General features: G+C 33.9%; 3 protein-coding genes across 3 annotated transcripts in view; all 3 read left to right on the forward strand.

The window, feature by feature from the left end:
- Positions 1 to 284: 284 nt before the first annotated feature.
- On the forward strand, positions 285 to 7,075 carry LOC125778114 (uncharacterized; the record flags this gene model as incomplete). Its single annotated transcript, XM_049454501.1, is given in 5 exon segments — positions 285 to 1,714; positions 2,203 to 2,343; positions 2,448 to 2,612; positions 2,682 to 2,840; positions 2,903 to 7,075. Coding segments are annotated over 5 exon segments (2,036 nt in total), but the record flags the coding sequence as incomplete, so codon positions are not given.
- A 432-nt stretch (positions 7,076 to 7,507) lies between these two features.
- Positions 7,508 to 27,127, forward strand: LOC105227484 (ethanolamine kinase). Its single transcript, XM_011206837.4, has 4 exons — positions 7,508 to 8,925; positions 22,657 to 23,336; positions 24,463 to 24,912; positions 25,003 to 27,127. Exons 1-4 carry the CDS (start codon positions 8,617 to 8,619, stop codon positions 25,100 to 25,102), a joined length of 1,539 nt encoding a protein of 512 aa, XP_011205139.3. The 5' UTR covers positions 7,508 to 8,616; the 3' UTR covers positions 25,103 to 27,127.
- The window catches only part of LOC105227472 (protein gone early), a 79,531-nt gene continuing 61,045 nt past the window's right edge, over positions 8,786 to 27,271 (forward strand). Inside the window, exon 1 of the mRNA XM_049454918.1 lies at positions 8,786 to 8,925. The gene's annotated coding sequence lies outside the window, so the exon portion shown is untranslated. The remainder of the gene's footprint in view (positions 8,926 to 27,271) is intronic.

Below are 27,271 nucleotides of genomic sequence, written 5' to 3' on the forward strand. Positions count from 1 at the left end.
CCTTTTTCGGTGCTCTTCCTGTATGTAGATCGGCTGCAGGCTCAAGGGGATTCAAAATTTTTTTTTGCATTTACATTAAATTTGGTAAATTAAAAAAAAAACGACACGTACATTTTTTTTTACTTGTAAGTGGATATAATCTCTACAAAAAAAAAAACAAAAAAAGTACTTTAAGCCTAGATAATTATAGATGTTATATACATATTTATTACACAAATGATTAAAAAAAATTTTTCAAAATTCTAAAACTAATTGGATATTTTTTTTACTCATTCAAATTCCAGTACCAACGCCACCGTCAGATGTAATTCTAGAGCGAGACGGTGATGATTATGTGCTCAGTTGGACTGCAGCTGAAAATTCAGTCGGTCATATGGTGTTCTACGAGCTAATTTTTAATGACCATATTCGAAAACAATTTTTAACGGTACAGCACCCAAATTTTAACGGTACGGTACCAGGAACAGATAATAAACTCGTGTGCCGCCTAAAATATCCCGGTTGCACGGAGGGCGTCCAAAATATGAAAGTACGCACTATCAATGTGGTAGCCAAAAAAGATTTAGATATGAGAGCTTTTACTATCGATGGCGAAGAAATACAACGAGCACGTCGTCACACCGATCCTGCATACGCACCAAGTACCATACGCACGCAGGCAACTGCTAATGGTGAAATGTATTATAACAAGTACGAGTATGACATACAAAAGGAACATATTGCGGCCGATTACCATAAGAAAGCGAAACTAGTCGCATATGAATATGAAGCGCACCAAGATTTTGTGTGTGACAAAGTTGGTGGAGGTATCCGGACAAAATTACCTGATTTAAATAATACCCAATATTACATGCTGAAATCGAATGCAACGGATTCAATGAATTTCAATTGTTTACCATTCCAGTGGGAAAGGTTATTGGCTTTGATTACTTTTGTTAGCATGTTCATAGCGACCATAGTTTGGACTTACAAGTTTGTGCAACGTCAATGGAAGGTGCATGTACAATTACCAGAATCGGTGCTACAACTAATGAGCATGAGCTCAAAATTACCCAGTTGCTTGGAGGATAATAAACCGGAAAATATTTCCATTGTATCGACAAAAGCTAGCGATGGTGCATCGCTTATCAATATTGGAAAGACGTCCGTACCCTCGTGTAGCAGTGAAAGTGGTGTGGATGGCGTTGGCGACGCTGATAGTGACACACCGAGTACAAGTAGCGAAGATGTCAATAGGGAATTTTCACGCTGTTGGGCGAAAAGCGAGCCGGCATCGCCACAAACTACAATAACTTTAAATAGCTTAAGCTACTCTTCATACCAACCATCCCCGTTGCGGTGTAAAAAGCCATTTGACAAGCCCATTCTCATTAACGATGACTACTTACAAACGGAAGAAATAAAACCAATTATTGCTAATGACAGCAGCACATCGAGCGAATCTTCATATTTACCCTTACATTCAATTAAATCGAAGTCGAGCTCAACTTCAGAGAGTAGCGATAACAAAGGAAGTTTTGGTGATTATGTTATAGCGGGCGATATCGCTGCAACAGTGACAACACCAACTGACACTATGCTCAATAAAGATGCAAAGACGCCCCTTTTGCTACAAATGACAAATAATAACAATAATAATAATACTAATAATAATAATATATTCAAAAATGCGCCGCTGGCTAACAATTATGTGCTACCAGACTCACTCCACAAGGTAAATAATTTGCTCGGAACCGGGTATATTGCGTTTGCCACGTAGTTTGTAATAGCTAGAAGGAAACCTTTAAAAAAATATAAATATTGTATATATATATATGATCAGATTGACGAGCTGAGTCCTCCATATTCGTCTGCCTGTCTGTATATCGATGTACTGGTTTCGCGGTTTTTGCGCGTTTTTCCCCCCAAATAAGCTGCTTTTTTCTCGGAACCGGCTGTCTTAGAAAGTGATCGATGAAAATCAAGTTCTTATATGAAGAATTTTTTTTTTGTCAAGAGACGAGTAAACAATCTCGAAATAAATTGCTCAGATCGGATCACTATAGTTATAAGCTATACAAGCACACATAAAGATCAAGGTCTTACGTGTAAAACTTTTTTTATGTATGGTATTATAGCTTCGGTGCAACGAAATTTAATATTTTTTCTTGTTTTTGTTATTGTTTATTTAAATTGTGTTTTTCTTATAATCGCCACTTATAGTTGCCAACAGCGCACGTTGAAAGGAATTTCGTATACCCACTGGAAGCAAAGCTCTCACAGGCGAAAGCTGCAACGGCGCAGGCACACCTCTTTCCTACGCTTGCGACCGACGATTATGTGCTGCCCGATTCATTACATAAGGTAAATAAGTTCACAAATGGACTTAACTCCTTTAATTTAATCGTTTCTATTTTGTTCTTGTACCATTTGTGAACATTTTGTTGATTATATATATGTATTTGCAGTTGCCCACAGCACATACCGCTACCATACGGCAAGATCACAACGAAACTGATAAGCCATTTAAACAACAATTGCCACAAACTACAACCATACCAGCGCAGTCGGATCTATTTAAAAATTTAGCGCTTACAACAGGCGATTATGTGCTACCCGATGAGTTGCCGAAGGTTAGTTTACTTTTCCTTTCCAACTTTTAAACAATTTTCCAAACAAAGCTTCTTTTTATATTTCTATAGATCGCTGCATCGCACTCCATTATGGCTGAACACGAGAAATCGCTAATGCCACTACCGCAACAACACTCGCAAATTAATTCTACGCAAGCGCAACCCAATATTCTTAAAAATATGACACTCACACACGGTGGTTACGTACTGCCCGATACGTTAACCAAGGTAAACATAAAACTTCAATATAAAAGAAAAAAATCCTACTAACATATAAACTATGTTCACAGTTTGCTGCGGCACAAAACGCTGTCAGTGACGCGGACATTGACGACGATACGCAGACGCCAGCACAACAGCAAGTTCGACCAATGGTTTCATACGGCTATGTTACATCAGATTTTTGGTCACAGCCAAATGCAATGAAATGAATTTGAACTGCTATGAAGTCGAATCGTACAATTTAACCAAAAAAAAAAACAAAAGTGAAAAGATTTGCACAAGCCAAGCTTACTTAGTGATCGTATGCGGCAAACGTTTGCTGCGCTGACGCTGTAAAAATCCAAAAAAAAAAAAAATCGTACCAAGCATTTTGCATATTTATTGCTTAGTTGACTGCTAGCGAAATTTTTACTATCACGGCCAAAGGCTTAGGCGTTATGTAGTTGTTGGTGATTTACATTTGAAAACTATTTCGCGACTGATTTACTGTTGTTATTCGTATAAGTGTGTGCGCAAGTGCTTGTAAGGTATATGGCATACATGCCGACCTACACACGAATTTAGTATGTGTCTAACAAATAAGTAAGTAATTAATTTACTAAGCGTAAGAATAAAAGGCTATGATTTGTAGCGATTCCCTGGTGGAGCAGAAGAACTTTATACTTATAAAAATTATTAATTAAGGCAAATATATTATGAACATAGGCATATATGTATTTGCACTTATTTATATACATATGTATATACATATGTAATGTATAATTAAGTAAATTTGAAATGTGAAAATAATTTAGTTGATTGATTTAATAAGTTCCTTAAATATTTTCGTTATATACTCATTATCTCAAAGATAAACGTACATACGTACATACAGAAATAAGTTGAAACAACACAATTTTTTTTTTTTTTTTTATTTGTTACCTCTTAACTTAACCTAACCTAATATTAGTTGCCATTCTAACAGGGTTAGATCGCTGGAAGATTAGAATTTTTAAGGATAAATTCCTGTAACGCAAAACTTATATTTCTGATTTGAAACTTATAAACATTCATAATTGCATCGATTAAGAAAAAATCGCTTGTTAGAGTATCTCAAGATCATACATTTGTGGAAGATACAAGCCAAAATTGTAATAATAAGCTCTTAGTTTTTTTTTTTGTTGTGTTATAGCTGCATATAAAATTAAGCAAATAGTGTTGCTTAGTGCTGCATCCTTGGCTGCACATTTTCGCAGAATTTTATGGAAAAGAATTTCCACACTATTAAGAAATTATTATTATTTCATGCATACCCGGTTTGAAATGAAGTTTATAAAATCCAGAAGCAATCCAGAGACTCTATAAAGTAGAGTAGATAAATGATCAGCATGACGCTGAGTCGATTTAGCCATGTGGGTTTGTCCGTTTGTATATACGCAAATTAGATCTGCTTTTGAGTTATAGATCTGAAATTTCGCACACATCCCTTTTTTCCCAAGCAGCTGCTCTTTTATATTGTCGATATCGGACAACTATTGCATATAGCTGCCATACAAACTGAACGATCATAATCAAGTGCATTAATGAAAACTATTTCATTTGATGAGATATTTTCACGAAATTTTGCGTGACTTACTGACCTAAGACCCTGATGCAATCTCCGAAAAGATTGTTTTGATCAGATTACTATAACATATAGCTGTTATACAAGCTGAACGATCAAAGTTAAATTCGTTTATGGAAACATTTTTTATTTGACAATAAATGTTATAAAATTGGCATTGATTATTGCTCAAAGCAACGGTACAATATCCGAACAAATTGTACAGATGGGACCACTATGGCATATAGTTGACATCGAACTGACCGATCATACTCAAGTTCTTGCATGAATTTTTGTATTTATTATTTTATTTTTATAGCTTGTGTGCAACCAAGGCAACATTTTTTTTATACATGTATTTTTTTTTAATTTTGAAATATTGTTGGATTAAAAGAATGAATATTAATATATTAGAAATTGAGTGCACCATTAAAAGTACTTTATAATATGATATTATTATTTTTTTTTTTGATTTATACCTATGCCAAAACACACATCTACACTTTTGTATATATTTGTATACTTGTTAAATTTTTTGATATTTGAAGTTTAATCTATTGAAATAAAAAACTAAATTGTTTATTTTTTTTTGCAAATGAATTCATTGTACTGTAAGAGTTTATATTCTTGTTGAATCGGAAAGCTTAAAACGGACTAGGTTTGGAATTGCAAGTTAAAAGAAATTAATAAGAATTATAATATTTTTGTACAAAAAGTAGTGAGTACACCATGCATTTTCAATATTATGCCGAAAAACTTTCAAATATATTTTGTTTTGTAAATATTGTTAATACACTTTAAAATTAATATGAAAATACTTCAGCAAAACATTGTCACACATATTTTTTTCCAAGTTCAAATTTCTCTTTATTAAGGAAAACACTGTAAAAGCACTTTTTAGTTATAATATTATTATAAATATTAGCAATCACATATATATAACAAAAGCTATACCCTGAAACGAGGTTAGATGTTTATTTTTTCTTTTTTTCTTGTATCACATGGATATTATATGAAATAACAACTCAATTGTCAAATAGTCAGCCGAAAGAGTCCGTAAAATGGTAACCTGAAGAATTTTATTCATACTCGGTACAAATAGAAAACTCCATTTGTCAATTTTTTCTTCCGCAGCATACATACATGTAAACGGCACATATTAAATATCTAGGATAAGATATAAAAGGGACGCAACAAGGGGTGCAATGTTATTAAAATACACTTTGAGATTTGTGTCCTTCACTTATATTAATTACTAAATTACTTAGAAATTTTACATAAAAAAGATGCCAAAATTTAACATAACACAAATACAAACATTGTGTAACCTTAACCTTATGCATAAATACATATGTACATATAACTTTATATGCAAATATTTTATTAGTAAAAAACGTTATAAATATTTAGTTTAGGTAAACGTTAAAAGAAATATAAATGTGCCAATATTATATGTTGAATAAACTTACACTCATACATGCATACAAACGTGTATACATACATATATACAATGTATATAAAATAGGCCAATTAATAGTGTGTAATAACTCTGTTAAAAGACTAATTATTTCATTGTTAGCATTGTATATAGTAGATATATGTATAAATATTTGAAAATGAAAATATGTGTGTATGAAAATGCAAATGATTGTTAAAACGAGCAAGTTTTGTTGTTTAGCTAAATAATGATATATAATATAATTATACATTATACACATAATATATAAATATATATAATGCAAAAAAAGAAATAAAAAGTGAATACATACAATGAAAACGCGAAATTTTAATAATAATTTTTTGTAGGTTAGAATAGACAAATGTATTTGTAATTGTTTTAATTTTATTTTATTTTTTTTTTTTAATTAATAAGCAACGGTTTCCACAATGTAATTGAATTTTGAAATTCGCCTCATATGAGCACATACACATTTATATATAAAAAATTAAAATGGAAAATGTTGAAGAATTCGCACACTAAATTTTATTACATATTTTTTAAGAAATATTTATAGCAAGTAAATATAATAAACGGAATTTTGCTAACCAATGCATAGATGGTTGAAAATAAAAGAGAACTAGTTGTTGTTATTGTAATAACTGATAACTATAAAAATAATTATTGCAATATTATTAAATTTTGGTAATTACACTACAGTTACAGTTGGACGCACATACACATGTATATTATATAAAGGGAGTTTTATGGATTAAATTTTTTGAGTACTTATGAAGAGATTTGCTAAAGTCGTTAATAGGCATTTAAAATATTATATAGAATTCTCATTTTTTCCTATTTCGACATTACACACAAATGGCTGTTATTGAAATAATAGTATCTTATGATAATTATCTAATACATTTATGCATTGGTTATATACAAATAAAAGACGTTCTGTACAAAAATGTGTAATTTTTACGACACACACACACACACACACTTGAAAGTGTAGCACTGAATATGAAAACTTATTTACTTACACTTTATTACAAATTATACACTGATAAGTACATAATTATTTACAAAATAAAAGAATACTTAATATTACAAAGTAAAATAAAAAATATTACCATTTAATAAAAAACAGATTTTGAAAAGTGTGTTATATGTATGTACGTAAGTGAAGAAAATAAATAAATCAATTATTACTGCAAACAATTATGGGTTTCTTTAATTAAATATGAATACAAAATATAGAAATATTAACAATTATACTTTTAAATTATTTATTGAATTTATATATATATTTTTAAATAAATAAAAATATGCATAACTACTACTATCAGGAAATACTTGGTATTTAATTTTTCAATTATTATTATTTAATTTATTATATTTTTTAATATTTTGGTTTAATTTTTTTTTTAATTTAAATTTTTTATTTTATTTTATATTTATTTTTTAAATTTATTGTTTTCTAGAAAACAATTTCGAACAGAATTAGTGAGGAACGTAATTTGACAAATTCAAATTTCTCCTTAATATTCACCATGACAATGAGTTTTGTAGTCTGGTAGCGTTAACGCTGGCATTTCACCATAGAGGGGCAAAACGCCGATAGCAGAGCATGCGAGTGACAGTGTTTTGTGTGCGGCACTCACTCGTTCAGTTTGTAAAGAGATTTGGCCAAGATTAGATGTGCTTAAATTCAAAGTGATAAATATTTAGCATTTATTCGAGTTCTGATTGCATTTAGCAAAGAAAAAAGCTTGTTCGTTGTATAAAAAGGAATTGAATTAACTTGTGTTAAATACGGAAGGATAAGCAAATCCTGCTAAAAAGTGTATTTCTCGCATGCAGTTGTTAAGGAGGAACAGGAATTTACATTCTTTGTACAAAGGATAGGACAAAAACCGAACACAGTGCAAAAGGAAGAGAGGAAAAAATTAGCAAACGAAATCCATTACGTGAAAAATCGATAAAAATAGAATCAAATCGGAAGCCCGTCATAAAGGCAAAAGCAAAAACAAAAACGAATAGACGTGACGACGAGAGGAGCGCTACAACAACAAAATAACGAACAGTACAACGTCGGCCAAAGAGCGCATAGTAAGAATCGTGGTATAGTGAAGGAATTTGAAAGTAAAATAGACGATATAGTTGAAATAATTCTTACGCGCCCACAAATATAAACCTCGCGCGCAAAGCGTTGTAAGAGATAAGTTGAGATTTTTGAAATAAAGCAGTGTGGAGTACACATATCAGGGAAAGGAGAAGAATCAGCTGATCAGCTTTAGTGGGGTAACGGAAGAGAAGGAGAAACGCTTCTCCTACTGCCGGTAAGGAGAACGTCACCTACGTAAAAAAGAGCAAAATTTACTACAGCTGTCCAATCAGCCGTAAAAATAGCCAAAGCACAAAACGTCAACAAAAGAGTGTTGAATTTGTAATATAAACAAAACAAGAAAAAATATCTCCAATCAAACCATACATCGGATATAAATAAATGTGCATATAATCAAAAATTTAAGAAAAAATAAAGAAATACATATATCATACATTAAAGTCTATACAGTTTTGTTAAAGTTATTACAAAATATAATTGTTGGCGTCGTAAACTAATCAATATATTTGTAAGAAAAAATTACAAATTCCTGCTACAAATCAACAAAAAGTGGCTAAAGTAATACATACAGAAAGTTTATTGAAATAAAACAAGTACCTAAATTTCTAATAATTTACGAGTGCGGCAAATTAGTATGGGCACAGAAACCAAACTCAACAGTTACAAGGAGAACACCACTGCAACGACTGGTAGTGTTTTTCGTCCGAAAGTAGCGCACAATGGTTCGTCGGCAACAGCAATAGGTGCCGGTGTTGGTCAAAAGTTGCATTCATCAAATGGTGCATTGAACTCTAAACAACAACAGCATAGCGATATCACCAACGGCAGCTCTGTAACTCCAGTTTTTGTACCCATACACATTGGCGACGACGTAATTAGCGGTGCCAAAGAGGTGCTGAAAGTGATAAGACCACAGTGGAATATTAGTCATGTGCAATTTAAAGTGAGTACTAAATACCTATTAAAATGTATAAATCGAATTCATTATTATTTGCATCCAAATTGGAATTTGCCACTGTTAGCGGCCGTTATCGGTTAAAAATGGTTATGTATGCCAGCCCAAACCAAATATTTACCAGCTCAATGTGCCTAAAAATACACGTGTATGTACCTCACTCTGAAACCTTGTTTTCCGCAATAAAATACAATTTTTCCTATTGACTCTGTCAGATGTGAAAATATTTGTATTATGTCAATCAAACGGAGTGTGGAAATTTCCATCATGCCGCTTAACAGCTTCGAAGATTTTGCGTGTACATAATATGCATGCATTTCCTATCTGTTCTAATTATTAGTAAGATGTTTGGCAGGGCCGCAGAGAGAAACCCGGTGTCGGGGAATGATTGTACTGAATTGTTGGAGAAAAAAATCTGCAAAACATTGTTGCAGAACTCCGGCTCCTCTAACAATTCCGTTGGCGGGAGGAACTGTCCCCAATCTCCACCCTCTCTTCTATGTACGTAATTAGTTGTGTGCAATTATCTACTATATTTAGTTGACGTTACTAGCAACTCTTTGCTTTTTTGTTGTTAGCAACACAGGAATTAAAACTTTTACTTGTTTAAGGAAGTACATATATGTACATATAGTATGTGTGTATATACATAGCACAAATTATGTGTGTTCATACATAATACATAAGTATGAGATATTCTGTATAATTCGCGCTTATCATCCATCATCATGTCTGTAGTAAATACTTTTTTGTTTAAACTTAACCGGATTCTCGTCGCTTGTAGTATAATGAACATCACATTGTTTTACAATATACAATTATACTCGTACATAAATTGTACTTATGTAGTTACTGTTGCTTTCACCGTATGCGTGTATATCAATGCGGGGTTTGTGTTGGGCTATAAATATTGTGCTTTATAGTATTCTTATCTCTTTAAAGGTTCTCGAAATTTATACTAAAGGCAATTTCGTTTATTGTGAATATGTGTTTTACATACTTCCATTTACATTGCATATTCTGTTGCTCTAAAGATTGTAAAAAGTGTAAATTTACTACCTGTCTGCTCGTGAATTGCTTTGCCCTTAATATTTTGCAACATTATTACTGAAAAATTTCAACGCTTTTACATTTTTTATTATCTGAACAGGGTATATTAAGTTTGTCACGAAGTATGTTCCACCCAAAAGAAAACGTATGACACCCTATAAAATATACTATATGTATATATGTGTGCATAAATTAGTAGACGAGCTAAGTTATTTAGTAATGTCCGTCTGTCGGTATGTGCGCTAACTTGTCCCTCAAATTTTGGTTATCGATCAGATATTTGGCACACTTCCTTTTCTCCCCAAGGAGCTACTCATTTTCCGGAACCACTGATATCGGACTACTATAGCATATAGTTGTCATATAAATTGAACGATCAAAATCATGTTCTTGCATTGACAACCCTTTTATTTGGCTAGATATCTTCCTAACGGTACTACGCCTACGTACATATTTTAACTTCGATGCATATTTGTTTTTAAATTACACATTCCTTTCACATTATTTATTGTGTGTACCTGCCGTTTTGTAGTATATTTAAATTTTTATTTTTATGCAAAGCTGCACCTGCATAAACAGACTTTTGAAATATGTATGTAAATGTCGTGTGACAAAACCGGGCATTTTTATTTACTTGATACTTTTCCATAATTTCTCAGCAAATTTTCATGTAAATTAGACGGAATAGTTGTTTATATAAGGTTGCATTTACGTTGCATTGTTGATATAGATTCGAAACATCATTGATATTGTTGAGCAGGAACTTGAGAATTTTCGATGTACAGAAAAATTAGTTTCACTAAATTTTTTATAGTATTTGGAAGCACCAGCGCCGTTATCAATCTTATCAGCCATACAAATATGTAGTGACCTTAGGTGTTATCACTCACACACATACAAACTTACTTGCATATACGCATGGCTTTTACACGTTTTTACGTTGGGTTCATATATACGATATCGGACCACTATAGCATAATTTAGCATTTAAACTCAAAAAAAAATCTTTATATACCCTTTGATTCTACAATAAATGTACCCGTGAAGGATATTATAGCTTCGGTGGAGTGGAATGTAAACTTAAACTTTTTTTACTGAAAAATTGTCCGAAAATAAAGTAGTAGTTGCATTTTTTCATGTCACTATCATATTACGTTGACCGAACCGGGAATTACCAGACAAATACTCACTTTAGACCCTGTCATAAAACGGAAGTAAACTATGAAATGTTTTTAACTGATTGACATAGTCGTTAGATTAATAATACGCCATAGCAGATTTTGGAAGTGTTTTGTTTATATTGATAAGATATAGGATTGTGCCCCTATGAGTTCTTTTTCTTCTTTACTGGCGTAGCCCCTATGAGTATGCTTCTTAAATAAGTATTACTAAAATGTTCTTTCTTTTCGTTGTAGTCATTAATGACACTTACCTTTAGATACATATCTATATGTTTACTTAGAGATGTCAAACCGCAATTTTATACTGATGTCTTTTCCAAGAGAAGCAAATGTGGTAGTCGAATCTGTTAGAAAAAATGGATGAGTACAGCGTTCTATTTATTTTCCATAGTCATACCTGTACATACCAAATTTGTATTATTCCATTGATCAATAACAATGAAATATCAACAATCAAATGCTAATTCAATATTTTTCCTTACAACAACACGTATGCCAAGTATTCACACTTTAGCAAAATGGAAACTTTAACTCTAACGAAAAAAAACCAAAATCTATGTATACAAATTAATAGAATCCGTGTGTGAGCTAAACAGAAAGACAAGCGCGTGGCTGAGTACATACTCGTACAAGTATTCATTATCGACATACTTTCTAACTCATTGATAAAAAATACAAGTGTTTTGGTGTATTTTTTTATGGTTTGTTGAGTTGCTAGCTCATTGACGCCACACGTATGACCTATTCACATAGTAAAAAATTGCTCTGAAATTTGTACATACATACCAGATGTGTATATGTATGTGTAAATAATCTGTATATATGTATTACATATACGGCACACGTACATTAACCGTTTTATTGTTAATCTCTTTGTAATCAAATAAGCTCTCCTTATGATAAGAGTGTTAATTATATGACGTCTACCCCGAACTATGTTGGAATAAAGCTGTTACTGATTAATTTTAAAGTACTAATTTAGTATTGTTCTTAGCAAAAATGCATTTGTTTTTGTATTTCGCAATTTATTAGGTGCATTTGCCGTAAATGAGTTATTTATTATTTATCATTTAATTGCGTTCTTTGCAAATATTGTGCGCTAAGTCACCTTCTTTGTTTGCCCAAGCTATACAATGCAGTCGAATACAGCACCTAAATTGCTTTAAGTTTTAGTTAAGTTATGGTATCAGCAAGTGCTAAAAGTTCTAGTTGCCTTTTTTAATATTAGCTGGAGATAAGGCCTAACTAAAACAACTGCATGTATTAAATGTAATAAATTATATAATTATGTAAGTCGTAATATATTTCCCTATGCATTTAAGTACATTGTATAATTCAATGCCAATAAGTACCTGAAAGTAAAGCCTTATCTTTCAGCGAGCACTAAATTATAAATGCAAATTCAGATATGAATTTTAAGAGAAGCAACGATGTTTTAGATATTCTATTAGTTAAAATATTCTGGATTTTGCCACTGCCACGAAACGTCATTAAGCGAAAAGTATCATAGCAAAGCTCTAAATTAAGATATAGATCTGTAATTTGGTGCAGGGGATCACAGTAAAAAAGTGGGCAAAAAATTTGAAAAAAATAGGTTCGCGCCCTCTAATGGATTTAATGTACATATCTCCTAAACTACTAAAGCTACTCCAACCAAATTCGGCTAGCGCAAAACGTTTTTTTCTCGAGACTATATTTTTCGTTTTTGTTGCGGAGACAAACGAACCGATCACTATAAAATTTGATACTTTCTGTATACAGTTATAACCTGCCAAAGTGGGCGTGGCCCGCCCTCTAAAAAGTTTAATGTACATATCTCCAAAAAATTATCAAAGAATTTGGACCAAACCTTTGTCGGATATATGTACATAAATCCGGGCCTGTTTTGACTAAGCAGAATTTCGTGGGAATTTCTTCTGGCATATTGTGTGTATGTATATTGCTACTAAAGACTTGCTTATATCTTAAACTAGGTCCCATATGAAGGATAAATCCATTTTATTATCGTGAACTGGCTACATTAAATTTGCCACGAAGTTTGTAACTCGCAGAAGAGAGATCGGAGTCATTATAAAGGACAAATATATGTAAATGATCATCTAGACGGGCTGAATCGATTTACTCATGTCCGTCCGTCTGTTTCTATATACGCAATCGCTCGAAATCGCCGATATCGATACAAAAGGACCGACCAAAATCTTATATTTATGAAATTCGGCATAGATTGTTTTCCAAGGAGCGCTATAATTTCCGAACAAATTGTTCACATTGGACCATTATAGCATATAGCTGACATACAAACTGATCTATCAAAATTAATCCCTTGAATGGAATTTTTTACGATTGACAATACCCTTTTATTATTTTTTTGATACCCTTATATGAAGGGTATTATAGCTACGCTACAGCTGCAGCTATCAAGTTTTCTTGTTTTTATAGGTTAATTTCCCATGCCTTGCATTATAAACCCTTTCAATTCTATAAATTTCATATTTCCGACAAAAGTTGTTTTGATTTTTATTTGTTTATGTTTTTAGCACATATTTACATATGTACATACATTTATACATACTTCCTGCCCCTGAACTCATTTATAATTTATTGCTATTGTTCACAGAGATTTACTAATTACTAACTATTAACTTTTTGTTGGTGTACAAATTTGATTTGCGTGACTTGTGTTTGAAAGGTAAATAAACAAATTCTGTAATCTGCACTTTTACACGCATAAAAATATGAGAATACAATGTATAAAGTAAACAATGCATACATACATACATTCATAGACACATACTAGTTGCTACGCCTACATTTACATATGTATGTATATACAATATTTTTGCACGCTTTCTTGTACCGGTTTTGCCTTTCATTTCCTATTATCGTATAAATAGCTGGCTAAGAAAAATGTAACAAAAACAAAAATGCAAAAAAATAACCGGTGAATTATTTATTGCAATTTTGTCATAAGACCTTAAGCTTTAAGAATTTATAGGTAGATGTGTATGTATGTATGTATATATCATACATGCGATAAGTGTCCATTAGCACCAGTTTGTTACTCATATTCACTTACTGTATATGCATGTGTAAATATCAAAGACCCCCAAAAGATATGCTTTTATTTTTATACTTTTGTAATTTTTTGTATTGTCATGTAGTATATAATACCATATATACATATTGTATATAGTATATAATATAAAATATATGGCACATTTTTGATCTTTGGACCGGGACTGCTGATCCGCGAAGAATCCGCTTATTTTTTGCTGTTGCCTACGTCTTTTAACACGCAATGCTCTTCACCTATTACGTGGGAACACGTCGTTCACGGCAAATGAAAAAAAAGGCGCCGCTCACGAATCACAAAAGTTTTATTTTTGTTTACGTCTATATTTGTTTGTGTACGTATTTACTTTATATTTGAGTATTCTTTGTACAATTGTTGTTTTTTATTTGATTTTATAAAATACCGGGAGGTGGCATTAGTGACTTTGTGTTATTTCGTCATTATCTTCTACGTATAAACTTTGATTCACTGTTACATTGGTGGGTGTGTGCGTAGTGGTGGCAAGATTTCTCTTTCATTGGTTCTTTGTTTATTTTTCTACTGATACCTCACCGCCGATTATTCATTCTTAAGCTATTCCAAATTGCTCATCTCTTCTCTTCTCTACTACAATACTACTCTCACCCTCTGCATTCATCATTGACTACGGCGTCAACGTGGGGTGGCAGCCAAAAATAGATTCTTGACTATTGCACTATAAAAATGTGTGGGTATGGGCATGGTCAGTTGTATATTTACATACATATGTATGTATATACATATGTACATATATATTGCAGGCTGTAAAAATAAATACATACATACATATATATGTAAATGTACACTAGTTCAAAAAAGATTCATAATTTTCTGGCTCAATTAACAAATATTGGGTAGTCAAAAAAGTCTTTTCGTATTTCTAATTGAACTACAACTTATTTTTTTATATTCATAATTAACTTTAATGAATCAAATATGTACCATTTTAGTCGACGACTTTTTGTAATTTTTCCGCTAGAGACGTTATTCCATGAGTGTAAAACTTTTTTGGTTTCTCGGCGAAAAACTGCGACAAGTAATTTTCCAGCTTCTCTTAAAGTTAACTTTACTCCATTAAGGGAGTTCTGCATTAACAGAAATAAATGGTAGTCCGATGGTGCAAGATTAGGGCTATATGGCGGATGCATCAGAAACTCTCCCAATTTTTGCCGAGTCATCAAAGATGTGTGTGGTCTACCGCTATCCTGATGAAAGACGAAGCCCTTTCTGTTGATCAGTTCTGGCCGTTTATTTCGATTGCTTGCTTCATTCTCATCAGTTGTTGACAGTCAAATGTAGAATCAATCGTTCGACCAAGCTGGAGCAGCTCATGGTGGATGATTTCTTTCCAATCTTTCTAAACACTCAGTATAAACTTTCGTGGCGTCAATCCTGGCTTTGAGACCTTTTGTTGGCATTCTTCCCTTTTTTATACAAAAATTTTAAAATATAGCGAGTTTCTTCATCATTTTCACTCTTTTTTGAATAGCTGTAACTTTTTTTCAACTTCCACAATATGTTTGGTAGCACAGGAGATATACGACGAAAATACGAAAAGACTACAAAATACTTTAATGTCAGTCTCGCTTGGTCGTAGCGGAATACGATGAGCTAGCTACAGGGGCACCCTTACCCTGCTCACAACGTTATGTATAGGAGTTGGATTCCCGTTGCCATCTTGCACTCAAGAACTGGTCTATGGACCTGGCGTGCGCTGGACAGACGTTGGTTGTCTATCAGCTATTGCAAGACTTAAGTTGAATCATCTCGGCAATCATATCTTTGGTGACAAAAGCGAAACTGACAAGCCTTTGTGATCGGCTCAAAGTGTTGCATCGGGTTATGATCAATTTTATTGTTCATCACCGGACCGGTAACAAGCCGGAGATCCCTGTTAGGATCGACATTTTAATCTAACCTTTCCTAGGCATGATTTTCAAAGTTTCATTTAATTTCTCGTCCAACTTCTACAATGTTATCACCTCGGAAGCAATTGGTTGAGTTTAAGGTGTAGGAATTTTGGCTTGCTTTGAAAAAAGAATATATAAATGCCATAGATATATGTACATATGTATGTACCAAAAGCATTATGAATTAACGTAAACTTATCTATTTTTATTTATTCTCTGTTTATTCAGTGATATTTTGCAATTGATTACCCATGATATATGTATGTATATACCTACAGGTAGATAAATAGATAATTGCAGCAATATATATTTAATTATTTGAGAATCACGCGAAATTTCGCAATTCACAGGATAAGATAAGATAAGAACAGCTGTGAAATATCAATTTCTCGATTAATGTTTATACAAACATACACATAGATTTTTATATACAAGTATATGTACATACATACATTGGGAAGCACAAATGAGTACCAGTTTGTGCTTCATGTATTTACATTGTGACAAAAAAGTAGCCTGATTGTGAATAAAACGCAAAATATTTAATTGTTCATCAATATTCATCGCCTTCAACATTTAACGCTTTCAAAGTTTGTCGCCTTCAAAGTAATACCCACCAGATGTAATACGCTTATGCCAACGATTTTTCCAGTCCTCGAAATACTTTTCATAAGCACTTTTTGAGATGACCTTCAGTTCCGTTTGCATGTCAAACTCATAAACCCATGTCTCATTGCCAGCTAAAATGCTCTCCATGAATGTGGGTTCGGAATTCTTATGATGAAGAATGTTCATAGATAGCTGTTCACGGTACTCTTTTTTGAAGAAAATTCAGCTTTATCGAGATGTGTCGAGCAAGAACGCATTTCATACCCAAAATATCCACTAAAATCATTCAAGCGGACTCGGGAGAGATATCGAGCTTCTCTGTCAACTCTCTAACACTTGCCTGACGATTTTCTAGCACCATCCTTCACTTTTTATACTCTTGCAACCAGTTGCTACAGAGTATTATTGTTTTGTTCACTTAACGGTTGTACGTATCTCCTAAAATTAAGCGAGATAGATATAGGGTTATAAATATATAAATGATCAGGGTGGCGAGGAAAGTTGAAATCCGGTTGACTGTCTGTCTATCCGTCCGTGCGTCTGTGCCAGCTGCAACTTGAGTAAAAATTGAGACATCTCGATGAAACTTGGTATGTGGGTACAAAAAATTTCGAGTTCGTATGAGCGTAATCGGACCACAACCACACCCACAAATCGCCATTAACCGGAAACATATAAAAAGTGGAGTCAGAAAGAAGCTCTCCGTCAAATTTAGGTTTAGGATTCAGAATCCCTGCAGTGTCTTTCAGGCAGAAGTGGCTGCTATTAAATTAACACTAAATTTTCTGCTCTGAAGTGCGATTTTTTTCATTATAAAAATATTTATTAGACATATTTTATAGTACAAATGATTATGATGACTACGGTCTTTTACAGTATAAAAATTCATTCTTACCGCCACTTTCCAAAATAACGACTTCACTTAATAATAGTTCATGTCAGACGTTTGCGAATATTTCTCATTATCTTGGCAATAAATCACATTGTTACGTTTTATGGGAATCACTCACGATTTATTATCGATGGAATTTGTAGGTGTAATATATGAACCATTCAGCCAAGCATGCTTGCAGGTACATCTATCAGGCTATGAGATTACCAGAGAAATTAAACAATGCAAATACAGTCACATGATTGCTAATTATTGCATTGTTAACAACAGACAAGTGTAAAACTAGTATATAGACATAATAAATGTGGATTTATATTATTATACACTACAACAGATTGTCAGGTAAACAAGGTTACTTAGATTATTGTTATCACCATCAATTAACACGTCTAACTAATAAATCAAAATCTTAATTCCATTTGCTTACTTACTTCAAATAAAGTTACGGTGTGTATTAGCCTGTTTTACGCAGCCACACAAATGATCATAATTCCTATGTTAATTCTCGACAATTTATTAAGATTTTTGTGTGCATAATCCGAATTTTGTGGCATAAGTCCAGTAAGTTTCCATTAGCCCTTATCTTGTCTTAATCCATATGTCTTAAGTCCTTAGAGATATTACTTTTTGCGAATATAAGACTACCCACTTTAATCGTGTGATTAATATATGGTTTTTTAGAAGAAGTAGATGACGAAAATTATGTGTTTTAGGATGAGATGAATTTTAATAGCATTTGAAACCATTCATTTGATATTCTAGACTGCACCAGTCAAGTTATTTTTCAGAATTTTTTGTACGTTCCATTTTCATAAAGTAGTGTAAGTATATTATTTACTCCGAACTTATTCCATTCTTTTATTTCATCCACGTCGTGTAAAATCCATAAATTGTTCTTTCACAATTCTGGCTGTTTTCGACGGATGTTCTCATGCAAATGCTTCAATACGACCAAATAGAACTCTTTATTGACCGTCTGTCCCTCCGGAATGAAAGCATGATGCACCAAACCATGAATATCAAAAAAGAAAGCAATGAGCATTACCTTGATTTTTGAGTGGCTTTGGTGTGTTTTTTTTGGTTTCGGCTCGTTTTTTCCCTCCATTCCGATGATTGTTGACTTGTTTGCATGTCAAATTAATAAATCCATGTCTTATTGGCAGTTTTATTGTTCTCCATCAATTTGGGATAGAAATTCGCTCAAATATGTTCAAAGAGACTTCTCTTACTTACTCTTTTTGAAACAAATTCAGAAGATCGAATGTCGTCTAGAACGAGGCATGTCTTCAACGATCGCTTGGTCGACTTTGAAGACTTTGTTACACCTGCAGTCTTGCATTTTTGATAAAACTGAATCATCGTAAGCCGTTTCCAACATTCGCGGCGATTCCGCACACAAAATCTGGTTAGAAGTAATACAAATTTGAGACAAATTCTTACCGACTTAAGCAGCTGCAAACTGGTTGACAGATCGCGCTCATCATGGCATAGTAATTAAGGACAGTCCTAACAACTTAGCAAAATACCTTTTTTGTTTGAAATATGTATCATTTTACCCAAGGAATTTAATTAGAATTTCCGAGGTTTTTTTGCCATAATGTATAACAGCTTTATACATAATATAGGCAAATGGTCGCGTTGAATTAAAAAAATTTATATATTTTTGCCAAGTTTTGAATAATAGCCGATCTGAGAACATCCATAATTCATTCTTCCTCAATCAAACCAAATTTCAATCCTGATTGATCCATGCGTGAGTAACAAATTTGTCTGTTAAATTTTATTATTTATTTAGAATGCGCAAAGTGACTAATTGCACTTTTCTGAGTTAATGCAAACTTATTATCTTTATTGTGTGCAGTTAATTTCATTCAATGATAAATTGCACTTAATTACATACGATTCTGACATGACAATAGATAATTCCAGGAAAATATACTAAATTATTTGAATTCAATGTGGAATATTGCAATTAACGCTATATAATATGATATGACGTTTAATAGCTTCGAAATGTCAATATCCAGACAAATTTGTAAACAACAAGTAAGGAAGGGCTAAGTTCGGGTGTCACCGAACATTTTGTACTCTCGCATGATAAAGTGATAATCGAGATTTCATTATCCGTCATTTACATATTTTTTTATTTTGCTGTAAAATTAATTAAAGTTAAATTCTGAGAGATTTACCGATACTTTCGGTGAAAAATTAGGTTAGGTTAGGCACTAGGTTCTTCGTGTTCGATATCAGTGACCTTGAAAAGTTATAGTCCGATCACGACAATTTTTCCACAAGGAATACCTCAGCTCAAATACCGTATTTGTGTAAAGTTTTATTCCGCTATTATCATTGGTGCCTAATGTATATATTATACAGAGAAGGCATCAGATGGAATTCAAAATAGCGTTATATTGGAAGAAGGCGTGGTTGTGAACCGATTTCGCCCATATTTCGTACATGTCATCAGGGTGTTAAGAAAATATTATATATCGAATTTCATTGAAATCGGTCGAGTAGTTCCTGAGATATGGTTTTTGGTCCATAAGTGGGCGACGCCACGCCCATTTTCAATTTAAAAAAAAAGCCTGGGTGCAGCTTCCTTCTGCCATTTCTTCCGTAAAATTTAGTGTTTCTGACGTTTTTTGTTAGTCGGTTAACGCACTTTTAGTGATTTTCAACATAACCTTTGTATGGGAGGTGGGCGTGGATTTTATCCGATTTCTTCCATTTTTGAACTGTATATGGAAGTGCCTTAAGGAAACGATTCTATAGAGTTTGGTTGACATAGCTATAGTACTTTCCGAGATATGTACAAAAAACTTAGTAGGGGGCGGGGCCACGCCCACTTTTCCAAAAAAATTACGTCCAAATGTGCCCCTCCCTAATGCGATCCTTTGTGCCAAATTTCACTTTAATATCTTTATTTATGGCTTAGTTATGACACTTTATAGGTTTTCGGTTTCCGCCATTTTGTGGGCGTGGCAGTGGGCCGATTTTGCCTATCTTCGAACTTAACCTTCTTATGGACGGACGGACGGACAGACAGACACATCCGGATTTCAACTCTACTCGTCACCCTGATCACTTTGGTATATATAACCCTATATCTGACTCTTTTAGTTTTAGGACTTACAAACAACCGTTATGTGAACAAAACTATAATACTCTCCTTAGCAACTTTGTTTTAAGTACGTATAAAAATACGTACTATACATCAATGACTATTACCAGCAAGCCAAGTGCTCATACAAGGCATCTTTGGTCACATCGTGCTTGTTTGTTGAAGAACTTCGCTTCATCCGAGAAATGGTTCGCCTTCTCACTTTAGCTCGTCTTCAAACGGATGTTTTTTGGCTACCCAGAGGATACTTGGTCAAAGACCGAAAGTCGTGAGCTTAAGCTTAACCATATGTATGGCGATCAGAGAACTTTGCTTACTTGCGTGAACTTCTACACATGACTCCATCCTTCGGTGAAGTTTACACCAGCAAAATCATTCGTCGTAGAGAGTAACAGGTAGTAATCACTTGGTGTCAGGTCCGAATTCTAAAGTGATTGCAGAAGAACATCTCAACCAAGCAAGCATTCGAAACTTCTGGCGTGTAATTATCGAGGTTTGTGGATTAGCATCATCCTGATGGAACATAATTCCTCTTCTATTGACCTGCTTCTGGGAGATTTCTTTCTTCAGTCGATCCAGTTTTTAATATGTCCGAATTAAGAGTTTGTATTTAGGGGTGTAGCTGATGGCCAGTCTATCCCTCAAAACTGTCTGAGAATATTTTTTGTACGAAGTCTTATTTTCGAACTCCATATTACGTAGCCCAGTTGCACTTATATAAGATATACACTCCTACATCCATCTATTGAAAAAATAATGGATTTTTTTTTATAACCCTATATTTTCCAGTAAATACTCCTTCATTGAAATTAAAAATAAAAGAAACTTCAATCCTACGATTAATTTTCATGAGACTGGTTCTCTATAGACTTTTCATTATATTTTCCTTAAGGATCATTGAATAACAGATTATTGTAATGCTCGAGAATTCAAATATTTTTCAAGGCTCTTTGTTTCCTGTTTGTAAGTTCAATATTTGCGTTTTTCCATAATTTTAATCACGGAAATGTCCATCAAGAAATCAAGACTGTCAAATATAAATGAATAAATTGAATAATTGATTGGAATACCAAACACTTTCAGTCAATTAGCTAAACATATTGACTTAGTCATTTTGTGAAATTGATTTTAATTGGCTAAAAACTTTAACTGAACAATCAGCACTCTGCTAAATTGAATGATTACATTAAATTCACGGCGGTGAATTTTTGAAAGTGATAAAGAATCACTTAACCAAAATTTACTTTTCGTTAATAAAAATGTTTACAAAATTCTAGTGTGTTTGTGTAAGGTGTGTTGTAAGTGTGATAAAGTGACTATAAATTGGCTTAATTTAATTGAAATGCGAGTTGATATAATCTCAGTTTAAATCAACAATGGCGGCATGGATAGTGATCGTGTGAGGGGTTGACACTAGCTGCGGGCACAGAGTGTCGGCTACCAAATTGTGTAAAGCAAAACAATTTACATCACTGCAAGAGGACAAGGTCATTGCAATGAAACACTAATTTCACCAATTTTCCACTTGTTGGTGTACACTGCGCACCACAATGGTTAATTTTTATGCTGCAAAGCATAACCAAAGGCGCACACAGCCGCTTAATCAATTTTGGAAAGCAAAACAGTGTTATCATGTCAAGTGCTCGGTGTCACGGAATGTACATGCACATATCTACATACATGTATGGTATGTAAGTGCATGCCCCAAGTGCCGGCAATGATTGTTATGATACATATCATTTAGTGGGCACCTATTAGGCACACAATTGGATGATACACGCGGAATGGTTAACGGCAATGAGGCAAATGAATTCGCTCCACATACAAATTTATAATGATCATTATTATTTTTTGTGCAATTCTAGAAATTCACCGATGGCATCACAAATAAACTTGTCGGTTGCTTCTATAATCCCCCACAAACCACCACCACAACAACAACAACAAACAACAATGGCAATGAAATCGACACAGGCAGCGCATATGGCAATGACACACCCCACTCACCCTCAACTTTGGCCTCGTCCACACTGTTGGACGACAACAATGACTCGGGCAATATCAGCGACACGGATACATTGGATTCAGAGGTGACTACGTCGAGTGCACTTGACATAGATACTAGTCATAATGCCAGCTGTGCTGTTAATACGAAGGATGAAAGTCACAACAACAGCAGTTCGTTCAGTGATAGCAATGTAGCACTGGTGCGTGTCTATGGTAATAAAACCGATCTGCTGATCGATCGCAAAGCCGAGACACGCAACATACTGCTGTTGCATACGTACGGTTTTGCGCCGACACTGTTTGCCACATTCAAAAATGGTTTAGTTTACGATTTTGTACCTGGTGTAACATTGAAGCCAACCAGTGTTTTGGAACCGAAGATTTGGCGTTTGGTAGCGACACGCATGGCCGAGATGCATCGTCGCGTGCAGGTGCAGGAGACGATAGCTGCTGAAGTGGTGCCAATGTTGTGGCATAAGACGCAAAGTTTCTTCGATTTGGTACCTGAGCGTTTTAGTGATCCCGAGAAACACAAAAGGTAATTGCCACCGTCGAAATACGAAATTTATTTCGTCACATGCCAAACTCATTATTTTGTAGGCCACCCCAACCCAAAGAATGTTTAGAATGCAATGATGGACTTGGATGGGGGCGGCGGCAACGCGGCGACCCAAACGGCTAAGGCTCGGGCCATACAGGCTTCGGCTGCGGCTAATGGCGTCTATACATTGCGGCAAGAACGTTGTTGCGGGCGTTGATATACAATCGATTGGGCATGTAGCGAGAGGAGGTATGGGCAATGGAGAGTGTTGGAGTCGCGTGGCGGTGTAGGAACGTAGGAACATAATTCAATGTCACACGTCTTTGCATGTTACGTGGCGTTGCATGGCATTTGGTTCGAAATTTGTCTGACGTCTGTATTTTCGTGCGGCTGCGTCACATTAGAAAAGCAAGAAACTGCATGCATTTAAAAAAATTATTAAACGTCAGCTGTTGATCGCTTGCTTGTACGTTGGCGCTCCTTCGTGGGACTGCTCGTGGCACGGTTGAGTGTCCACAAGGCGCCAGCAGGCGCGTGTGTTGGATCTGCCTACTCGAAACTCGTCGCTCGCACTTCTTCTTCATCTATTTGTCGTTGTGTCTTCTTCGCTCGCTTGCCTACACCCGCTCACTCGTTCGTTCGATCGATCGTCTGCTCATTCGTACCATTCGATTTTCGATTCCATATGAAACTAGTAATGTTTTTCACTTACTTTTATTAGAACTAAAACACACAAATCATCTTAAATAGCATTCTTTGTTGCCTTTAACATATTTATAAATCAATTTTATAACAAAAACAAAAAATAATTTTATTTACTTGTATGCATTAGTTTTAAATTTATATGAACAGAGCTGTACTTATGTGTATGCATATGTACTACAAAAAAAAAAATCACTTCATTCAAAGTAAATCACATTCAGTTATATTAGCTTAGCAGACTCACATACACACACACAAACACATATAGAAATAAGTATATAAAAAAATATATTGCAAAAGTTGTAAGCAACTAAATTGAACGCTTTTCTTCTTGATTTTTTCTCTTCCCCTCTGTGCGTTGCGCAAATTTTTTTTGCCTTCACTCACACATGAAACCCACCCCACACACCCCCAATTACAGAGTTGAGGAAACTTTCTTGCCCATAAAACGTTTACGCGACGAATTCAACGCGCTATACAGGCGGCTCGAGCGCCTGGGCAGCCCCGTGGTATTTGCCCACAACGATCTGTTGCTGGCCAATATTGTCTACTTGGAAGCAGAGCAGCGTGTCAATTTCATTGACTACGAATATGCCGATTACAATTTTCAGGCATTCGATATTGGAAATCATTTTTGTGAATTTGCCGGCGTCGACGAGGCGGACTTCTCACGCTATCCCAAGCGTGATTTTCAACTTGCTTGGCTGCGCGTCTATCTGCAGGAATATCTGCAACGCACCGACATCACCGACGCCGAAGTGGAACGTCTGTACTTGCAGGTGAACCAATTCGCGTTGGCCGCGCACATGCTCTGGACCGTCTGGTCGCTCATACAGGGAGAACATTCCAACATCGATTTCGATTATGTCGAGTAAGTAGCAATGCATATATAGTACATTTTTCAAAATCATCAAATATTAATTTTTACAAAAATTTAAAATTTTTTTACACCAAAACGCAGCTACGCTCACATACGCTATGCGGAGTACAAAAAGCATAAATCCGTATTAGGCTTGGAGGATGAAGCGGCAGCTGAGGACGACGTTGCGGCGGCAAGTTAAGTTTACCATAAGCACACAGCGCATCTAAACACGACCGCGCGCCTGCCAGCTGCTAGATTTTCAGCTGAGCATGAGAGTTTGACTCAAATGCTTGCTGGCAGTGGCTGAAACTTGAACGAATCCGGTGTTATGAAGGCAATCAGGCGAAATCTGCGCATATATTACAACAACAACGTTTAGTTGGCAACTTTTATTTCAATTCGATACGTGTGTCTAATAGTTTGTTATAGCAGATAAAAGTTTGTACTCGTATATTCACGTAAATTCGTTTCGTAGTCATGCTGCTTGTGTGTGGCGTACGGTGCATAGGTCGTAAATAACAGTGAAAAATTAAGTTATTTAATTTTGAAATTAAAAAACAAAAAACATTCCGCAAGCATTAATTATTTAAATACGATTTTTATGTAATACAAATTGTAATTATAAAATATGTTAAAGATATTGGAAAAAATAGCAAACAAACAAAACAAAACAGAAACTAGTAAGCCAGAAAAAGTGTTGACAACGCATTGTGATTTGTTTTTAGTCTAAATCGAAAGCAGTATCGTTTTAATTATTATCTAAACATAATCTCATTATCCAACTGAATTGAGTACTTTTAAGTGTCAAATAAAAGGGTAGCTGTCTACATGCTGAGACCACATTTTCTTCTTTGACGTGCAAGTGATTGTTAGTAGAATATCCCTAAAGTGAAATAAACTTATAATTGGCGAAAGCCAGGTCTTTTCCGAACTTGTTTCAGTGCGAAATTGCTTGCTACAAACTAGTCTGCTCTGACTTGTTAGCTTTCAGTGAGACATTTCGAGTAGCAAACTAGTGTATTCGCCACAATTTAGGTTTTAGTCCCAAATTTCTAGTTGCAAACGAGCACTTTTTTGTTGAGTAAGCTATTTTGCTGTAGGGAAATATTTCTTTTAATATTAACTGCACGTTAACATTTATTTTCTAACCTTACTTTTCTATCGCATAAAAAATACCTACTTTTATCTGATATTTACATAAAATATTATATTCTTTTAAACTATCATTAACTTGTGTTATCTATAGTTTTATTTCATATTATAAAAGTATATTATATTTGCTGAAGTGGAGTTTACTTGACGATTTGAAAAGTTATTACGCAGTAAATTGAGGAAGTAGAATTTAAATGACAATATTTTGCAGAAAAGTATTGAAAGCAATAAAAAAAATTACATTTTTAATGTTTAATAAATTAATTTATCTCTTTGCAAATGTAACTGCATATTTATGTTTAATGCAGTCGTAAAAACCGTATCGTAATTTTACATCTCAAGTAAAATTAAAAAATATGACATTTCTAGCCAAATTATGACGTGTGTTGCTCAGAGCAGCTAAAATCGCAATAATTTCCGGTTTTTGGCACATTTTTCGAACATAATTCTATACCAAAGTTGTGTTTAACGCATTTCACTTTTAACTCTTGTTGTTTAGTGCTCAAAAAATATAGCCAGCGTTTTAAAACATTTTCACTACAGAACTAAATTAAATTTAAAGATGAAAAGCTTTATATTTTCTTGAAAAAAACATTACATAATATTGGAAAAACACATATTTTCCTATAACCTTCCACTGTAAAAATAAAATAGGGTTATGTAAGACAACTTTTCGATTTTTTTTTTTGTAAAAAAAGAGATTTTCATATAATATTTTACTCTTAAAAATGTTAAATATTTATCCAAAGCGGGTTCTAAAATTTCAATACTATAGAAATTTCGAAACTTTTAACTTTACCCAACCTTAAAATTTACAAATTTTTCGATAGAATAACTTTGAGCAGTTAATTTTTTTTTGTTATTTTATTAAGATTCTCCAACTTTTGAATAATGTTAATGTTAGATACTCTTTCTTCTTTACTGGCGTAGACACGGCCAGCGGTTATAGCCGAGTTACGATTAGATAACCTTTACCTCCTGCAAAAACAAATAAGCAAGTCATTATTAACAAGTCTAAATACCTGAGATTTCGCAAAACTCGCTTGAGTCTCTATATAACTTAAAACAAAAACTCTAACCAAACAAATTTGTATTCAACCAAATTAAAAAAGTTCTTAAGTGAAACTCACTAGTTTAGTTTTATCTAAAATTTCCTTAAAACAAACCACAATTTCGAAATTTTGCATTTAATAGCAGTTGGCTGTATACCTGTGGA

Source organism: Bactrocera dorsalis, chromosome 4, assembly GCF_023373825.1.
Source record: "Bactrocera dorsalis isolate Fly_Bdor chromosome 4, ASM2337382v1, whole genome shotgun sequence".
NCBI lineage: Eukaryota > Metazoa > Arthropoda > Insecta > Diptera > Tephritidae > Bactrocera > Bactrocera dorsalis.

Bases quoted from the DNA above. Each gene is read 5' to 3' on its own strand.
- LOC105227484 (XM_011206837.4), top strand. From the start codon at position 8,617: ATGGGCACAGAAACCAAACTCAACAGTTACAAGGAGAACACCACTGCA. The intron at 8,926-22,656 runs GTGAGTACTAAA...GTGCAATTCTAG, and splicing joins TTAGTCATGTGCAATTTAAA to AAATTCACCGATGGCATCAC. The intron at 24,913-25,002 runs GTAAGTAGCAAT...ACCAAAACGCAG, and splicing joins ATCGATTTCGATTATGTCGA to CTACGCTCACATACGCTATG.